This window comes from Ruditapes philippinarum, unplaced genomic scaffold, assembly GCF_026571515.1.
Source record: "Ruditapes philippinarum isolate M1 unplaced genomic scaffold, ASM2657151v2 ctg600_1_1_1_1, whole genome shotgun sequence".
NCBI lineage: Eukaryota > Metazoa > Mollusca > Bivalvia > Venerida > Veneridae > Ruditapes > Ruditapes philippinarum.
In genome coordinates this window covers 196,174-214,199 of record NW_026855782.1, presented here as the reverse complement: position 1 = coordinate 214,199, position 18,026 = coordinate 196,174, and the positions used below count along the sequence as shown (strand labels likewise).

At 32.1% G+C, this 18,026-nt stretch overlaps 1 protein-coding gene across 1 annotated transcript in view; it reads left to right on the top strand.

Moving 5' to 3' along the window:
- Window positions 1–18,026, top strand: part of LOC132744368 (guanylate cyclase 32E-like) — a 56,873-nt gene that overhangs the window by 35,195 nt on the left and 3,652 nt on the right. The window contains exons 2-16 of the mRNA XM_060733056.1: window positions 2,849–2,982; window positions 3,697–3,869; window positions 4,432–4,578; window positions 5,198–5,382; window positions 6,395–6,536; window positions 6,811–6,962; window positions 7,563–7,662; window positions 7,959–8,028; window positions 10,253–10,361; window positions 11,041–11,367; window positions 11,869–11,940; window positions 13,618–13,783; window positions 14,938–15,087; window positions 16,155–16,326; window positions 17,441–17,581. Of these exons, the coding sequence (XP_060589039.1) occupies window positions 2,849–2,982; window positions 3,697–3,869; window positions 4,432–4,578; window positions 5,198–5,382; window positions 6,395–6,536; window positions 6,811–6,962; window positions 7,563–7,662; window positions 7,959–8,028; window positions 10,253–10,361; window positions 11,041–11,367; window positions 11,869–11,940; window positions 13,618–13,783; window positions 14,938–15,087; window positions 16,155–16,326; window positions 17,441–17,581 (2,240 nt within the window). The remainder of the gene's footprint in view (window positions 1–2,848; window positions 2,983–3,696; window positions 3,870–4,431; window positions 4,579–5,197; window positions 5,383–6,394; window positions 6,537–6,810; window positions 6,963–7,562; window positions 7,663–7,958; window positions 8,029–10,252; window positions 10,362–11,040; window positions 11,368–11,868; window positions 11,941–13,617; window positions 13,784–14,937; window positions 15,088–16,154; window positions 16,327–17,440; window positions 17,582–18,026) is intronic.

Sequence of the window (18,026 nt, the reverse complement as noted above, 5' to 3'; positions counted from 1 at the left end):
TAGCTATTGACCAGTAAGTAAAAATTAATAAGAATAATCAATTTTTTATAATTACCAAGTACATTTCACGCTAATTGTGAGACGAACCCTAAATGACGTCTATATGGGCGCCGCCATTTTGAAATGGACGTCACGTCAGGTTACAACGTAAGTCAACGGGAAAAAATATAATTTTTACATTGTGACCATATTACTAACGTTATGAAAAAAATGAAAAACATGCCTAGAGATATTGACGTCAGGGTTAACATGACATTAATTTAAATGATTTTACAATTGTATTAAATAAAAAATGGAATGTTCAAATTTGATGGGACAGACTATAGATGCTGTTTTAATAGGTACAAACGTAATTGACCCTGACTGAGTTAAAGATAAGTTTTAATTGCGCCGAGACTACAATGATGTGGATTTTAGAGATTTAATTTGAATGTGTGCTTTACTTATTTCCATTATTCATTTTTAATTTGAACTTTACGAAGCTTTTGCCAGGTGTTTAAGTGTTTATTCTGCTGTTGATACAACGTTTTCATTATCTAAAATACAGTCCTTATCTCGGATATTCTTTAGATGTTTGAAAAATGTTTCAAACAATTTAAATTCATTAAATATTTGCATATTAAAATGATTGATCTCAATTACTCAAACGTCATATTTCATGAAAATTATATATTAATAATATTATAATTTTGTGTATGCTTCTTAATTGTTTTAAAAAAAAATATAAGTTAAAACATTTGTTTGTACCTATGAGGCAACCAGCAATAATTCTAAAGACAAATGGGTTTGCTTTTCCCTTAGCTTTTGAAACTGAATAGCTGAAAAGAACGATATGGCTAAAATGCATTCCAAAGAAGTTTCTGCCAGTAATAATGCACTCAGATTTTCATTGTATTTGTCTTAATACCATTATATAAAAGTAAATATATTGTCTACTCTATTGTCGATTTTTGGAACTGCTATAAATCATGCTTATGACTTTTATGTGTTTACTTTTAACTATATCTACGATAAGGTCAAACAAAATTTCTAAGATATCTTAACTCAGCATCAGTCACAGATGTATGTAATAAATATAATTATGCCTTTGAAATCAAAACTGGCACAATTTAGGAATATTTAATATCTGTTGCAGGCGTCTGTTGCATATCGTCTAATACACGACTTTACAAATGAGCGTATTTAAGGCATAAGTTCTTTATCATAACTTCTACATGTAATATTGATGTAATTGATTCACACTCAAACCCATTCCACAGGAAGAATAGTACAAAAGGAATATGTCATAGCAATGACAGAGTTTATTGATCGTCTTAAATTGTTTATCCTCTGAGAGCTCAAAATTGGGCGGTAAATATGGGCTCCATGCAAAAGCTTTATCCAAACAAAGTCACTTAAATGAAGCCATTAGTGACGATGTAACACCGGACACACATTTTCTGCCGCTTAACAATTGTTTAATACATCCACCGTCGAACGAATAAAGGCATACAATTTGACTAGTAAATATACGGTATCGAGATAATGGTTCTAGATTATGTTACACAATTGCTGGGTTCGTATTGCGATATAATTGTTTCCTTCGTTGTCAACAATTTTAGCAGGATACATTTAATACCTTACATCTGGGCTGCAAAAACACTTAAATGTTCAAATTCACAATTAATGTTTACATTTTTACTTAACTGTCAAAATATTGACTTAAACTTGGTGCATGTATATTATGTTATGGGTTACTTAAAAAACAACCCCAACTATAAACCGAATTGATACAACAAATTTCAGTAAATATTACAATGCACATTTTTTGGGTTCGAAATAAATGGTTGCTCTTTGAAAAATGCAATGGTTTCAGCATATCTTAATCACAACTAACACTAAATATACTACTTGTATACTTCTAAGAGATCCTCAAATGTTTAGTATGCTTTATGATAGGATAGTATAGTTCTTATTGTATTTTTTCAGATGTGTCTGAACGTACTTAGTTCAACATCACTTACACACATTTATATATTTACTCAAACTGACCAAATCTCAATATCCAAACAAACATGACGCATATAAATTGAGACACTTAGTAATATTTGTTCTTGATTTCTTTCATTCAATCGCTTGATCTCTTCAAGATGTTTTGGCCATTTACTTTTGTCAAAAGAAATATGACGTTTTTCAGTATTTAAGTATTTTTATTGTCAGTATTTGTATTACATTTCTTTTATGCTACAGCTTTACTTATGAAAAAGTGTTTCATATCCGAACCAACAACATCACAAATATTTGGTTTAAAAAACACACTATAAAGTACATGTAAACATGTTGATATATAAAGAAAAATAAAATGTAATTAAAGTATTTAAAATGCACCGCATGAACGTTACATTTGTCCAACAAAGTATGATGAAAAGTCAGTAAATCAAGAAAGTCCAATCATCTGCATGTAACAAGTTGTTCTTCTGTAAATATTTACTTCATAATAACTAGCCAAATCCAAAACTGTTCAGAGAAATATCAGTTAATCGTAATTAATGTCGTATGTTGTAACAAAGTCATTATTACCGTGTTTTCGTAATCAGGATGTTTATTATTACGTTATACTCTCTCCGTCAAAAGACTCATATATCATACAAAGCGTAGAAGAATAAGGCGTTTGCAAAATTGACAGAAAAAATGCAAAATGTCATCCAATTCAACAAAATTCAAATTTTCAAACTATGTTTAGCTTAATAGACTATACATACACTTTTTTATGTTGTTGTTTAATGTTGGTTTGCTTTATTTCATTTACCGTTTATGTTATAAAAGATAAGTTTTATTTTTAATGTTGGTGTGCTTTATTTCATTTCAGAAATGCCACGACTCTAAGTTTGGTAAACTAGAAATGGAAAGCAAGTATAGGCGGACATTTGCCCGGACACAACCATCGACTTCAAAAGTGTCTAAATCGATCATGTCTATATTGCAATACTACGAATGGAAACGGTAAAATATTCCTTCATACTTATTTGCAAATAAAGGTCTAGTCATGTGGTGTCATAATTTTCTGTACTTAAGTAGAATTTTGTAATATATTTATCAAATAGTTAACAAAGAAATACTTGCTAGAGTATTCCTTCGTCTAAATTATGTCAATACTATTTTTTCGATTAAACAACATTTAGCAAATTAGGACTACAATAGTATAAATACTTAAAATATGAAGATGAATATATCTCCTAGCATTGTCTATAACCTGATATATGACGATGTATGACGCCTTTCCTTTTAATTTAGATTATTTATGTCTACACGTGGATGTTACTTGCGTGTTAATCAGATATACTAAGCAATTTGCTCTAAGAAATAAACTTAACTCGAACAAAACCTTCCTCCTTGGGCATGAATACTCACACTACCTTATTTTTTTGTTGTAACACAAAAGTAATAAAAGAGTCAAAGCATGTTACTAAACTATTTTATGATATTGCGTTCATGAACTTCATCACTTGATAGATAACGGAGACATTGTAATTACTTTTAACAAGAGATTGTCATGTCTTGCTGGGAAGTTGTCGCAAGAAACTGTTAGTATCAGACATTTAATTATACCTTTTACCTCCCAACCCTAATACCTATTGTTTTCTATGTTTTATATGCCCTCAAATGATGTACTGTTGCCCTCAGATGATGTACTCTGTTTACTGTCGTACTTTTCAGGTTCACACTAGTTGTTGGTGCGTCATCTATATGGAATGAAACAGCCGAGAGCTTGAAAGACTTGTCTACGAAAAACAACATTTACGTGAACAAAGTGGCATACTACAAAGAGCCTTATTCCTTCAATCTCGAAATGTACCATCTGGTTGAATCTACTTATAAAGATACTAGAAGTAAGAACATTTAGTCGTTTGGTTTATAACTACAGTCTTGAAAAATGAATTTGTGTAATCTCAATTTTATTATTCTTTTTCTGCTTTTCAATCATTTATAAAAGAATTAGATTTTGTTTTACAAAATGAAAACATAAAAGTACAATCATGTAGAAACTCCTTAAAAGTATCTAATATTTTTTACAAAAGGTGCGGAATAGATTTGTCGACAAACTAAAAAAATGGCATCCAGCGAAGTTATGTTGACTTCGTCGCTCTGAACTTTTTGTTAATGAGCAAAATCAATTCATTCATTGATGCAGTTTTGCCGATCTTTTTTTCTGTTTCTTTTTTTAAATCTTATTAAGACATACAGGTGTGTTTGAGATGATTATTTTCTAGGAACGAAAATATATCAGATATGATAAAAAATCATGTTTAAAGTAATATTAAGCGTTTCTCAATCTTGCCAATAATTCATGTTAATATTCAAAACCGTATATATGTGATATTAAACTATCTATATTCATAAATTTGAGTTCACACAGGTAACATGATTTGAAAGATATATTTTATGTTTCAGTCTACGTTTTTCTCGGCGACATCCATGCTCTAATTGACTTCAGCAGACTTTTGAAGGCCATGTTACACGATAAAATTTCCGAATATGTTGTCATTGCCGTAGATGAACGATTCTATAAAGACGACCCATCAGAATATCTTATTAAAAGTAAGATACAGATTTGAATGGTTAAGCTTTCTGCAGTCTACTTCTAAATTGTTCTTTTTACGTGAACTTTATAGTGTAAACCATACATCTTTTATGAAAGATATGCCATTATGCTTATCTTTAGGTAAAATATTTTTATTGCAGAAATTTATTGAAATGTAAGAAATTCTTACTGAATTAGTCTTATTTGATTGAGAAAATGCATAAAAGATATTTAGGAAACTGTTTTCTCTATCTAATTGTCTCTTTAACTGATCAAGTTGATTGGTTCTCTTTTGATTTTTGGTGTTAATGTCACTATGTATGCATTATATCTACAATTTTAAACGTAATATATCTTCTCTTAGTGTGCAAAAACGATGTTTATTTTACATTTAAACAGTGGATGAATAGAAATTATCAATACTTTCAATACCAAATTTGAGCATGATATTTCTTTTAAGCATTTAATTGATAAGGGACCTTTTGAGTTGATATTTATTGTCTATTTTACAGGTAATTACGTTTTTAGTTCAGAAAGATTTCATATGATTAATAAAGTCATTTGATTTTATCTTTCACATTTTGTTTGTTTTAAGATGATATCATTACTTACATTGTCTGTTCTCATTTTGTCTAGAGCCCTTTGAGAACGAAACAACAGCATTGACTATAAAGAATATTCAATCGTTTGAAACAGTTTTATTATTGGTTCCACGACCACCAGAAAACAATAAAACTGAAGAGTTCTTTCAGCACGTCAGGGAAAGGAACACCGAGCCACCAATTTCCTCCAATCTTCGACCTATTTGGAATGGAAAGCCTGTAAGTCTATTTTCTTTCCTTCATTTTGTTTAATATCTTATCTGATAGCTTTATGCTGTACTTTATCGGTTGTTTCAAAATGTTCAAGAAAATCAAAGTAGTAATCATCAACATCAATACCAACATCATCATTGTCATAACTGCTTCTTTCCTCACCATCGTCAATGTCACCATCACCACTTCCAACACTACCATCATCTTCTACATCATAATTTTAGTAATCATCATTATCGTCATCACTGCTACTTTCATTACCATCACCATTGTCTCTCTCACCACCTCATAAATACTATCAATTTCAACGTCATCATTTATTTATATAATCTAAATTAACAGTGTTAACATCTCCATGTTGATAACACTAATCAATTACAAAAAATCTGTTATTTAACCTTTCTAGGTAATTACTGAAACATATCACTTCAATGTTTTTGCATCACCCGAGAAAGATCAAGGGTTTTTTGTCGTATTTACATCAGCTTAGCTGTTCAACTTAATGAAATACTAATGGATAAAAAATACGATTTATGCCATCAATCTGCTTTTATAGGAAGAGTGATTTAATCCAGCTGAGAAAAGAAAAAACATTATTTATTAATGTCTTAACTTGAAAATGTTTTAAGAGAACAAATGCCAGTAGTTATTTCAAAAAATATAGCATCATATTGTTTTATGACAATATATTAATTATATAAAAAAAATTGGCAAAATTTCCTGGAACTTGTTTCACGTATATGAAAGACATTTTTTTACTTCGGTTTACATTTATCGGTCGTAGTTTGTTTGTTGTATTAGTATAAGTAATAAGGTAATTTAATTAAAACATTTTTGAAACTTTAGAATTAATTATTTTGATTGAGAAAGAAATCCGTCTGTTGAAGACATATTTTCCAAGCCATAAATACCAAGCAATGTCCGAGTTCCTTGCAATTATTTACCATATTCATTAACGTAATTTTGTCACTATTAGAATAAATGTTTTACAGGTTGCATTTGTAATATATTTATGCAGGTTTTGGTGCCAGTTTATGCGGCTTACTTGTATGACGCAGTATATACGTATGCACGCGCTCTAGAGGAAGTTTTGAAAGAAGGTGGAAAGCCAAATAATGGGACAGCTATTATAGACAAAATACGTGATCGATCATTCAAAAGTAAGAACATTAAACAGTTAAAGATTCCAAATGAATATTTGTTTATTTAGCTTTATCATTTAATATACATGTTTTTGCCTTCAACCTGTTTAGACAATTTAGTAGGAGACCTACGTCCATTCAATATCTGCTTTTGGTGTAAATAGAAATTTATAATCGTTTAGGTTTTTTTACTGAATTTATTGAACTCGTTGAAAAATGTCACGCTCGACAATTTCAGTGTTGAATCTTCATCTATTTATATTTTTCATCTCTGAAATGCTGTTTCTTTCAGGTATTCTTGGCTATGACGTTTACGTTGATATATACGGTGACGCGGAGGGTAATTATACGTTATTAACATTTGACGTACATCGAGATGAAGGAGGGGTTGAGCTTGTTCCGGCGGGAAATTTCAGCATGACTAGAAACGGTTCAGGAATTCCGGTTAGAACATTTGATACGTCATCAGAAAAATGTTCTGAAATTATAAAGACTTTTAATCAAATCAAAATTAATGCAGTAGATACTAAATTGTTAAAAAAGTAATTGTCTAAGCAGCCGTATGCGACTACTCATTTTTTCCAGTTCGGTTAAGTAAAATGTATTGGCTAGTTTACTTACCGCGTTAGAAATACTGTCAGGTGTACACCATTTATTGCACAATTCTGCTTTACTTATTGCACAAATCGTTTGGTAGTTTCACATTCTGGCGTTACTGGATATACACGGTAATTATATGAATTCAAAAATAGAAAATTGTTGCAGCTGAAAGTCGTCGATATCATATTATTGGGTAGTCAAATATTGACAATATGTACATCCTACAAAATGCCTTTGTTAAATCCCATGGGAGAAGATTAAATATTGATAAAGCCGATGCCAATGGGAATAAGAATGTTGCTCTTTAAATAAAATCTCGTACACAGTGGTCGATTTAATTCTTGCTTCCGATGTCACTAATTTTGTCTTTTAAGTTAAAAGGTTAAAGATAAATGGTAATAAAAAGTATAGAATTATTCTTCAATAATTTTTATCTCGTTACAGTCTCTACACCTGTTCAAAAATATAAAATGGAAGAACGGAAAGCCACCGCCTGACCGACCGGCTTGTGGATTTCACGGAGAAAAGTGCATACAAGAGTTTGGTGAGAACAACAAAATATTAACTTTGTCCATTGATTCCATTATCGATACTTTTTGTGTTTACATTTTTATTAAAATGATTTCAAGCAAAAAATCATGGAATTATGTCAGAAAACATAAGTAGTTCCAGGTCTCTTCCTAAGTTAATATATGACAAGACACTTCCAAAATTAACAAGTGCCATGCAGCAGGAAGGTTTTTATTTTGTTTCTTGACGAAATATATGGTACAAATTAGAACATTTTATATACTGATACTTTCGGACATATGATTTAATGACATACTTTCTTTTTTTTAGAATGGCAAATACTGGCAGTATGTATTGTTGTAGCGGTTATTTGTCTCATTGCAGGTGGTTTTTTTCTTCGGTAAGACATGTTTAACCCATTACGCGATATACACGCTTTTTAACGCCTTATTCACCCCCTCCCTTTTTGTTGTCTCAAATGGTAAAAAATGCCTTATTTAGGCCCCCAACACTTGTTTTTGTTTGAGAAATGTTTTTTTAAAAAAGTGACCACTTTTTTCGGCGCGGCCCCCAACCAAGAGATACATCAGTGGGTTGCCAGAAGGGGCATGTGCCCCCTTCTGTCTGGGGGTTTGAGGGTGGCGGCAGTCCCCCTCATCGCCAAAAACATTTTGGACCTATGAGAGGCTTGAAAAAACCCAGATCGATCATTAGGTGCCGTGTAAGCAACGCTGAAAAGCATTTGACTATATCTCAATCCATTGAGAAGTTGCAGCTTTTTGAAATCCATTTTGATGGAAAAAACAACGCAAAAAAGTGATTTTTTGGCAATTTTGAGATGTCCCCTCGTTGCCATGATAACCGGAAATTTAAGCCTGAACATGTTGTTGCAAAGGCAATGGTCCAGTCAACATTTGTGCCAAGTTTGATTTGTATTAAAGCAGTTTTTATAGTTTATAGCAATTTGAACTTGTAACGGGAGACTTTTCAATGAAAACAGCCATTTTTCAAAAAATGCTCATAAAGTAATGGGTTAATGAAAAAAGTAAAAAATTCTACAAAATTACTATTTTTCTTCAAATTTATATTTAAGGCCATCTTAAAACACGGAAAAACGTGATTTGGGGTATTTCAGGTTTTTCATCACTTTCTGTTAACCCATTACGCGAAATACACGCCTTTTTATTCCTTTTTCACCCCCAACCCCTCTTTGTTGTCTCAAATGGTAAAAAAATGCCTTATTAAGGCCCCCATCACTTGTTTTGTTTGAGAAATGTTGTTAAATGACATCTTTTGCGGCGCGGCCCCCAACCAAAAGATACATCAGGAAGTTGCCATAAAGGGCATGTGCCCCCTTCTGTTTGGGAGGGGGTGAAGGGTGGCGGCAGTCCCCCTCATCGCCAAGAACATTTTGGACTTGTGAGAGGTTAAAAATAACCCCAGCTCGAAAATAAGGTACCGTGTAACAAACGCTGAAACGCATCTGACTCTATCTCAATCCGTTGAGAAGTTGCAGCACTTTGAAATCCATTTTGATGGAAAAAAATCAACTCAAAATAGTCATTTTTTGGCAATTTTGAGATGTCCCCTCGTTTCCATGGTAACAGGAAATTTAAGCCTGAACTTGCTGTTGCAAAGGAAATGGTCCAGTCAACATATGTGCCAAGTTAGATTAGTATTAAAGCAGTTTTTTATAGTTTTATAGCAATTTGAACTTGTAATTGAAGAATTTTCATTGAAAACAGCCATTTTTTTCACGAAATGCTCATGAAGTAATGGGACAATCAATCAATGAGCCGTGTCACGACAATAACAACATAGTGCGTTTGCAACCAGCATGGATCCAGATCAGCCTGCGCATCCGCGCAGTCTAATCAGTATCAATACTGTTCGCTTACGTACTCTATTACAAATAGAGAAACTGATAGCGAACAGCATGGATCCTGATCAGACTGCGCGGATGCGCTGGCTGGTCTGGATCCATGCTGGTCGCAAACCCATTATGTTAGTTTTGTCGTCATACGGCTAAATTGTATTTGATTTAATGCACGGAAGGGCACCTGAGGTCTTCCTCCACCAGTAAAGCTGGAACGTCGCGATATGACCTATACTGTGTCGATGTGACGTAACCCCCCCCCCCCCCCCAAAAAAAAAAAAAAAAAAAAATTCCCTTATCGGTTACTATTATTTCCATTCAAGCATTATTAAGTGATTATCCTGTCTGTGTTCTGTCTTGTGTCTTGTCCTGTTTTGGGTCCCATTTTATTTTATAAATACCTAGAAGATCGTTTGATAAAATATATATCGCCATGAGAATACCACCCTAATTGAAAAAGTGGCACAATCCTTTGAGTTTTATTGTTAAAAAGAAATAGTCATTAATATTTGTATTGAATGTCAATGTTCCTTCGTATTTTGACAAATCTTTTATATTTTGGCGCATATTGGGAAACAACACGGCAATTTGCTTTATGTCTTAAAGGAAATGTACAATGTCTCTTCTGACTTCTATCTACAGGCAAATCTTTATAACATACCCATTATTTCTGACGTTTTAAGTCTCCGGGTGATGTAAAAGTCACTTAAACTCATTATTTCCTAAGTTTTCGATGAATTTATTTCAGACATTATCTGTACGAACAGAAATTGGCTAGATTATTGTGGAAAGTGGATTTTAAAGACATTGTTTTGGTCGATTCTGTAGATGACATTATACCGCCGGCAAGGAAAAAGGTAACATGTCTGTTAAAATTCAAAATGTTACCAGTTGATGTTTAATGTTTAGCCCTGTTTAAGGAGGTGCCAGTGGGCATGGACGGTAGCTTGCAATTACTACTACCATCCATGAACCGGCTCATCAAATCGAGCCTGAAACATCTTTAATTTTGACGTCTTGAGTTTTCTTTAGAGATTTTGTTTTTTCTCTGTCTTGAAGAGTAATTTCTTAATAGATATATCCATTTGAATTTCAAGATAAAAAGTGTTTTGATTTTATTTAGAGATTTGTTCCTTAAAGAAGTTAGTTTCCGATTGCCAAAGTCTTTTTCATAAACATGTAGTATTTTTGTTGTTTCAGGTTATAAACTTATCGATAAAACTACAACTTGTTTTAATTCCTCCAATTTACTTTTTTGATATTCTGAAATTAGTCTCGGATTGACAATCAACGAACAACATTTATCAAGTCACATTGAATTAGAATGAAATAAACTTTATAAAAGAGTGAAATTAAAAGTAAAACATAACTCAAATACATATGGTAAAATCGGATTATTTCTTTTTTTAACGAAAAAAATGACAGCAAAAAATCATAAAAGTGTCACAAAATATCTTATTCAATTCATCAATTGGTTGTTCTTGTTGTAATATAATTCAATTGAATGTAATGTTTTTGTCATCTTGCTTCTTTCAGAGAAAACGTTCCAAAAATCAACCATTCAAATTCATATTTTCCTACGAAAGTGAATCGGAGCGTTCCATTCTATTAGAGGAAAGTAAGCGCGAGCGTTCCACGTGCAGTGACACAAATAAACGTAACCTGATTGGCTCGTACAAAGGTACGATTGTAGCGGTGAAGCATATTATTAGAAAGAGCGTAGAAATTGACAGAGACATGAGAAAACACCTTCAGTTGAGAAAAGAGCTAAACCATGACAACATTGCGAGATTTCTCGGGGCTTGTGTCGACGTGCCGCATATATACATACTAACACAGTATTGTCAAAGGGGAAGTCTTCATGTACGTTATTTTATCATTAATAAAAACCTTGACAGTATCAAATTATTTATAAAAAAAAATGTTCGCCGACACTTAAGCCCTTATCGTTTACATGCGACAAGTGGAAATCAAGATCATGGTCTGCGCTGTTCTATATCCAGTCAGTAGTTCTAAATTCAAATTCCCCCATTATAAATGAATGGTTTTGTTCATAGTAACAAAAATTGCCATGTCCGTACATTTATGAAATTTAACTTGAAACGGGATTGTTTCGAGTAATTATGCCATTTATTTTGCATTATAACGTCTTTATTTGCGTTATTATGTATTTCCAATATCTAATATTATCTAACTTGATACTATTAGACTTCCGTACTGAAACATAATACCCTTTAAATAAATTAAAAAGGAAATCTTCAACTCTTACATAATATGAAAAATTCAACATGCCTATAATTTACGTACGTAATTTTCAAGAAACTTCATCATAATGATATATATAATATATTTTTATGCTTATAGGATATATTACAAAATGAAGATTTTAGTCTTGACGACATGTTTATTTCTTCACTTGTATCGGATCTTTTAAAGGTTAGTTTGTCTTTTTTGTTTTATATTTCTAGGTCCTTGAATTTCAAAATCACATTAAACTGTTTTGTTTTTGTTGAGACAGTACTATTTACAAAGTAACAATTATATCTTTAAGTTAATATAAAATGCACATAGATCCTTTCTTTTGTTTTAATTTCAAGCCGGTTTGCATTATTTCATGTTTGTTATTATAGTTGATTGTTTTTTATACTATAATTATTCGTGTTTTTTTTGTGTATATATTTTTCGTTATAACATGTACATGTATAAGAAATACCCTCATTTAAAAAATTATTACAAATGTATTAAAAAAGAACTTTATATTTCTAAATATGATTTTATTGTAAGTACAATCATATTTTACTTAATAAAGATACAAGAAAAGGGCGTCATTTTAAAGAGATTAACAATATGATCATGACATTATTGCAATTATTATAGTTCAATTTTTGCATCAATATTTTTAACAAATGGGCGTTGCAAAAAAATTTCGTCAGCAATAATCATAGCGCATTGTCTGCACGCTGTGTCTTTTATATTGTATGAGATATTTGTAAGGAAATGGTTTTGCTATCTTTTCTAGTCATGTTAATAAAACGAAACGTTATGTAAAACGATATTTTGCCGCACCTCAAATAGCATAACCCGTCTTAAGTGATCTTGGAATTATTTGATAATAGCAGTAAGTGAGCAGTGTAACGGGGTCTCAATTAAATACCGTACAACGGGTTATTAGATTTCTGAGAGTCTATTTTATGTTGGAAGAACAATTTTGTGACAAAATGAATTACAGTTATTATCTGAAAGAATCGATGATGTCGCCATTCAATGCAATTAATTTGTAAGTAAGGTTTTATAAACTGGTAAACAAGCAATGTCTTTGCAATGATAAGAGAACGACAGAATAGTGTCTAACAAGTTGAAAGTTCGTGCTTACAACTAAGAGTACATTTGACTTTTCATTTCGTCTGTAATTAAGGCATTACACGCATCATTTCTTTCACTGCGATCCACAACAAGTCTAATAAAGGCCCATTATTCCCAGGATATGCTATAATATTCCCTCTCATATGCTTTTATTGTTGGTGCCCTGTCATATTTTCCAAGACGTGACTCATTTGCCAGTTAATAAAACCATCTTTTGTTACTTTTTTAGCAATAAGTACTGATACAATGATTAAGTATTTTGTATGAAAGTCAAATTACTACTTTGTTTACATTTTGCAACCTTTAAAAAGATTAATTTTACATTAATTTCTACTATCATCAGGTGATAAACATTTAAAATACTCTAGAATCATTATTTTAATGTTAAAAAACTCATGTGTGCCCTTTCTAAAGAAGGAAAAAGAATCCTTTCCAGACAAAATACGGCTTTAACTAATTCCTTATTCTCGTCAAAATGAAATAATTGTATATTGATAAATTATATCATTTGATTTCTTTCGGGATGACTTACATGTAATATTATCATATTTTTAGCTTTAATTCAAACATTTTCTGTGACCAAAAGAGCAAAACAATTCCAAAAATAGCGAATTTAATCACGCGCGTTAAGATATTTGTTACTTTAAACAGACACTTAAACAATTTTCTTCCAGAGTTGACCTGTTTTAACCATTAAATATTACATTAAACATGTGAAATGTATACTAATTATCAGTTTTTGCACTACAGGCGATGAGTTTTATTCATGACAGTGAAATTGGTAGCCATGGCAACCTCAAGTCCAGTAACTGTGTTATAGACGCTCGATGGGTGTTAATGGTCTCGGACTTTGGACTTCATAAACTGGATAATGAGCGATCGGACAGCATCACTGATCGGGATAAATACTATGATAGTAAGATAGTGTTGTAAAATATAAACTTAAATTTCAAACTGTACTATTATTATAGTAAGACACTTAAATGTCTGTAAAGCATATGTATTTTGGTGCAACAAATAAAATTGTCGCCTTTTGACTCCTTCTGTGTCGGTACAACGCAGTATTAAACCCAAATTACAAGTTTTAGCTAAATATTATGGGATGCCGTTAGGGCCATCGCCTATGAATGGTTTGATGTGAAACGCGATACTCGACAGTACGATGATGAAAACACGCAAACACGAAACTACGATGGTGAAAACGCGACAGTACGATGATGAAAACACGACAGTACGATGATGAAAACACGAAACTACGATGATGCAAACGCGAAAGTACGATGATGAAAACACGATAGTTTATCATTTTTGCATCATCGTACTTTCGCGTTTTCATCATCGATATATCGTGGTTTCGCGTTTTCATCATCGTACTGTCGTGTTTTCATCACCGTACTATCGCGTTTTCACCATAGCACTATCGCGTTTTCATCATCGTAGTGTCGTGTAGTCATCATCGCACTATCGCGTTTTCACCGTCGTACTGTCGTGTTTTCATCATCGTACTATCGCGTTTTCATCATCGTACTATCGCGTTTTCATCAGCGTACTATCGCGTTTTCACCATCGTAGTTTCGTGATTTCGCGTTTTCATCATCGTACTAACGACTATCGCTTTTCAGATCAATACATTCAAAGGCGATGGCCCTATCATTCTCTATATTATCCAAGAGGACGATGCATTGGTAACAAATTAAATCATTCTCATCTAAGTAAATATATTTTAAAGAAACAGCATTCCAGTTGGATGTAAATAACATATATAGTTTTACAAAATATTTGGACCGTGTACCGACAAATGGTTGTTGAAATGCTAGATTACTAAAAGTACTGTAAACTTCTTTGAATTTTATTATTATCTTTATTCTTTCTTTGAAATATTCACATGCGTCTATTTGTTATTACCTTTGTCACATTGTATTTGACACCATTATTGAAGTAGGCACCCACTGTCTTTTTTGTGATCAATAAAACAGTGAAACCATTTGGCTACTTGTGAAACAACTGAATATTTAGGCTAAGATTCTTATACCACTTTGGATTTTGAGTTTTTATGTGTCCTTTATTTAGGATTACTATGGAAAGCTCCCGAACTATTACGAAGCAATGTTAGGGAAGTGTGTGGTACACAAAAAGGCGATGTGTACGCTTTTGCTATAATATTATACGAGATGATGGGACGAAACGGACCGTGGGGAGAAACACAGTATTCAAGTCGAGGTAAAAATATTGTTATTCAGAATATAAAACCAAATTTTGATAATATCAACCTCTTATATCGGAAGAAGATATACTTTATGTTATATACTTGTTTCTCTTACAGAGATTGAAACATACGATTCAATAATGCACAAGGAATAAATGAAGTTATAATTGTAATTTTGCCTTCTTGCACCGGCTCCTGAAATACTATTTATAGCACAACTTCAGCCACCATATTGTTTCAGCTTTAGAATAATTGTAGCAGGTGCTTTGTATATTTCGCGGTTGATAAACTATTGCGTAAATCAACTTGTACAACCTTGATGCGCAACCCTCAAAGAAACTGAAATAAATTTTCATTAGTTTTCGTACGGTCTAACCTACTGACAGGAATAGTTTACGAGAATGAAATAAAACATGCATACAGTCACAGGTGATTATCCATTCTGGGTGGGAGAGGTTAACCACCTGTTTGCTAAACAGATGTAAAACGATATTATAACAGATTTAACAATGACTTATACCATACACAAAATTAACGGTACCGTGTAGAAACAAACATGTGTTATAATTTCATTTTGAAGCCGGTGTTAAATGGTAAAAGATGACTGGATGGAAGCGTCATAACTAAAGACAACTGTTTTTTTTTAAGCCTAATGAAACACAACTTGCAACATGTGCACTTTTTCGTATCAATTGAATGTAAACGTGTCAATTTTGCCCATCAATCTTAGAATGAAAACCCCATGTTTTTTTTTCCTAATTTAGATATTATTTAATATTACATACTGGATGTTTAAGGTGGCTTAGTGGCAAGATGACTTTCTTTCATCAGAGATCATGGGTTCAGGCCCCAATTTGTCCACGACATTGGTTAGTTCCAGGAAGTGAACACACATGTGATCAACTGAAACACTGTCATCACATTGAAATTAAAATAGGCACGTTTTAAGTATAGCTATTTTAGAATGAGCTTTAGTTGGTTTCTCCATACTAAGTTAAGGCATCATTTATTTGATTAATGCATTCTTGTTTCATAATAACAAGATCGGTAGTAAATATTTGTATTGGTTTTTACATTACAGAGATTATAGACATTATAAAGCAAGGAGATAAGGACATACGACCGGATCTGTCCAGTGTTAAATGCGAGCCGTTTGTGAAGGATTGTATCGAAGACTGCTGGCACGAGGAGCCTGAGCACCGACCAGATTTTAAAACAATCCGCTTTCGGTTGAAACATATGCTTCAGGGAATGTAAGTAGGACTTGTTTTTAGCAGTATATGTAATAGACTGAAGTGATTAATTTATATTCGTTTACTGTTAAAAATGAATGTTTTGTTTGTTTGTTTTGGGTTTTACGTCACATCAAAACAGTATAGGTCATATCGCGACGTTCCAGCTATACTGGTGGAAGAAGACCTCAGGTGCCCTTCCGTGCATTATTTCAGGCACGAACGGGCACTGTGTAGAACCACCGACGTTCCGTAAGGTTGCTGGATAGCTTCCTCATTTGAAGGAATCCAAAGTCCCTGTCGGGATTCGAACCCACAGCGGTGAGGGGTAAGTGGTTTGAAGTCAACGAACTTTTACCACTCGGCCACGGACGCCCCACCCATTAAATAATGTAAATAAGACATATTAATTAATAGGGAAGAAGTCGGCGAATATTCGGTGTGAAGTATATTGAAATGTAACTGATGGTATTTGAAATAAAAAGTGATATGTGTTACTTTTGTTTGTTTTTTCTAAAATTCATAGACAGCAAAAAACTTTCAGTAAGATATTTTCTTAAATGATAGAGAAATCAAGGATATCTAAAAGTGGCGGAACAAATAATTTAAAGAAAGAAAATATTTTATCATCGTTAATGATAATATTCAGTCAGTTTTATATATTTGTCATTTTTTATAACGTTCATCTTTATAATTATTATTATAACCTGTTCATTATCAATATCATCTTTCATTGTTATGAAACTTATCATCATCATCCTCATCATCATCATCATCATCATCATCATCATAATCATCATCAAAAGTATTTTTGATTATATTATTATTATTATTATCATCATCATCATCATCATTTTCATTGTTTTCTTCTAATTTTTCTTTTTGTCTTCATCATCATCATCAGCAGCAGCAGCAGCAGCAGCATAATTAATTATTATTATTATTATTATTATTATCATAATTGTTGTAATTATTATTATTATTATTATCATTATTATTATCATTGTTATTTTATATTCATTATTATTTATTATTATTTTGATCTTAAGTATTGTAATCATCATTGTCATCATCATCATCATTATACTCAACAGCAGCAGCAGGATCATATGTTATTTAAACTTCATATTTACAGTAAATCAAATATTTTTGATAACATGCTGGACATGATGGAGAAGTATGCAAACAATCTCGAGAATTTGGTAGCTGAGAGGACAGAATTATTATCTGAAGAGAAAAAAATGACAGAAAATCTCTTGCTTCGTATGCTACCAGTGTAAGTTTTGTAATGGATAAAAGACACTTGTATGATTATACCGTTAATGATTAAACCACATTTTAGAGTGAAATCACGCAAACAATAACTTAAAACCGAAGTACAAAAAATGTACAAATGGTAATTAACTTGTGAAATACCTTTGGCAGGGAGAACAATGTCAGTCTTTTCTTAGTTTTGAATACTTCCTTCTTATTCAAATAATTTAAGTTCAAAAAAGTGCCGTCACAAGTATATCATCGTTGGATAGAAATGGTTTTCCTTACTGAAGTTCATTTTTGTTCTATATTTCAAAGTAAAATGTACTATCTAATGTGTTAAAACCATTCGTTTTACTGAAATGTAATGCATGGTTATTATGTAACATTGTAGTTGTCACTGTATTACCAAATAGTATTTATTTAGACTAAGTACAAATTTGCTATCCAATCAATCGTATAAATTC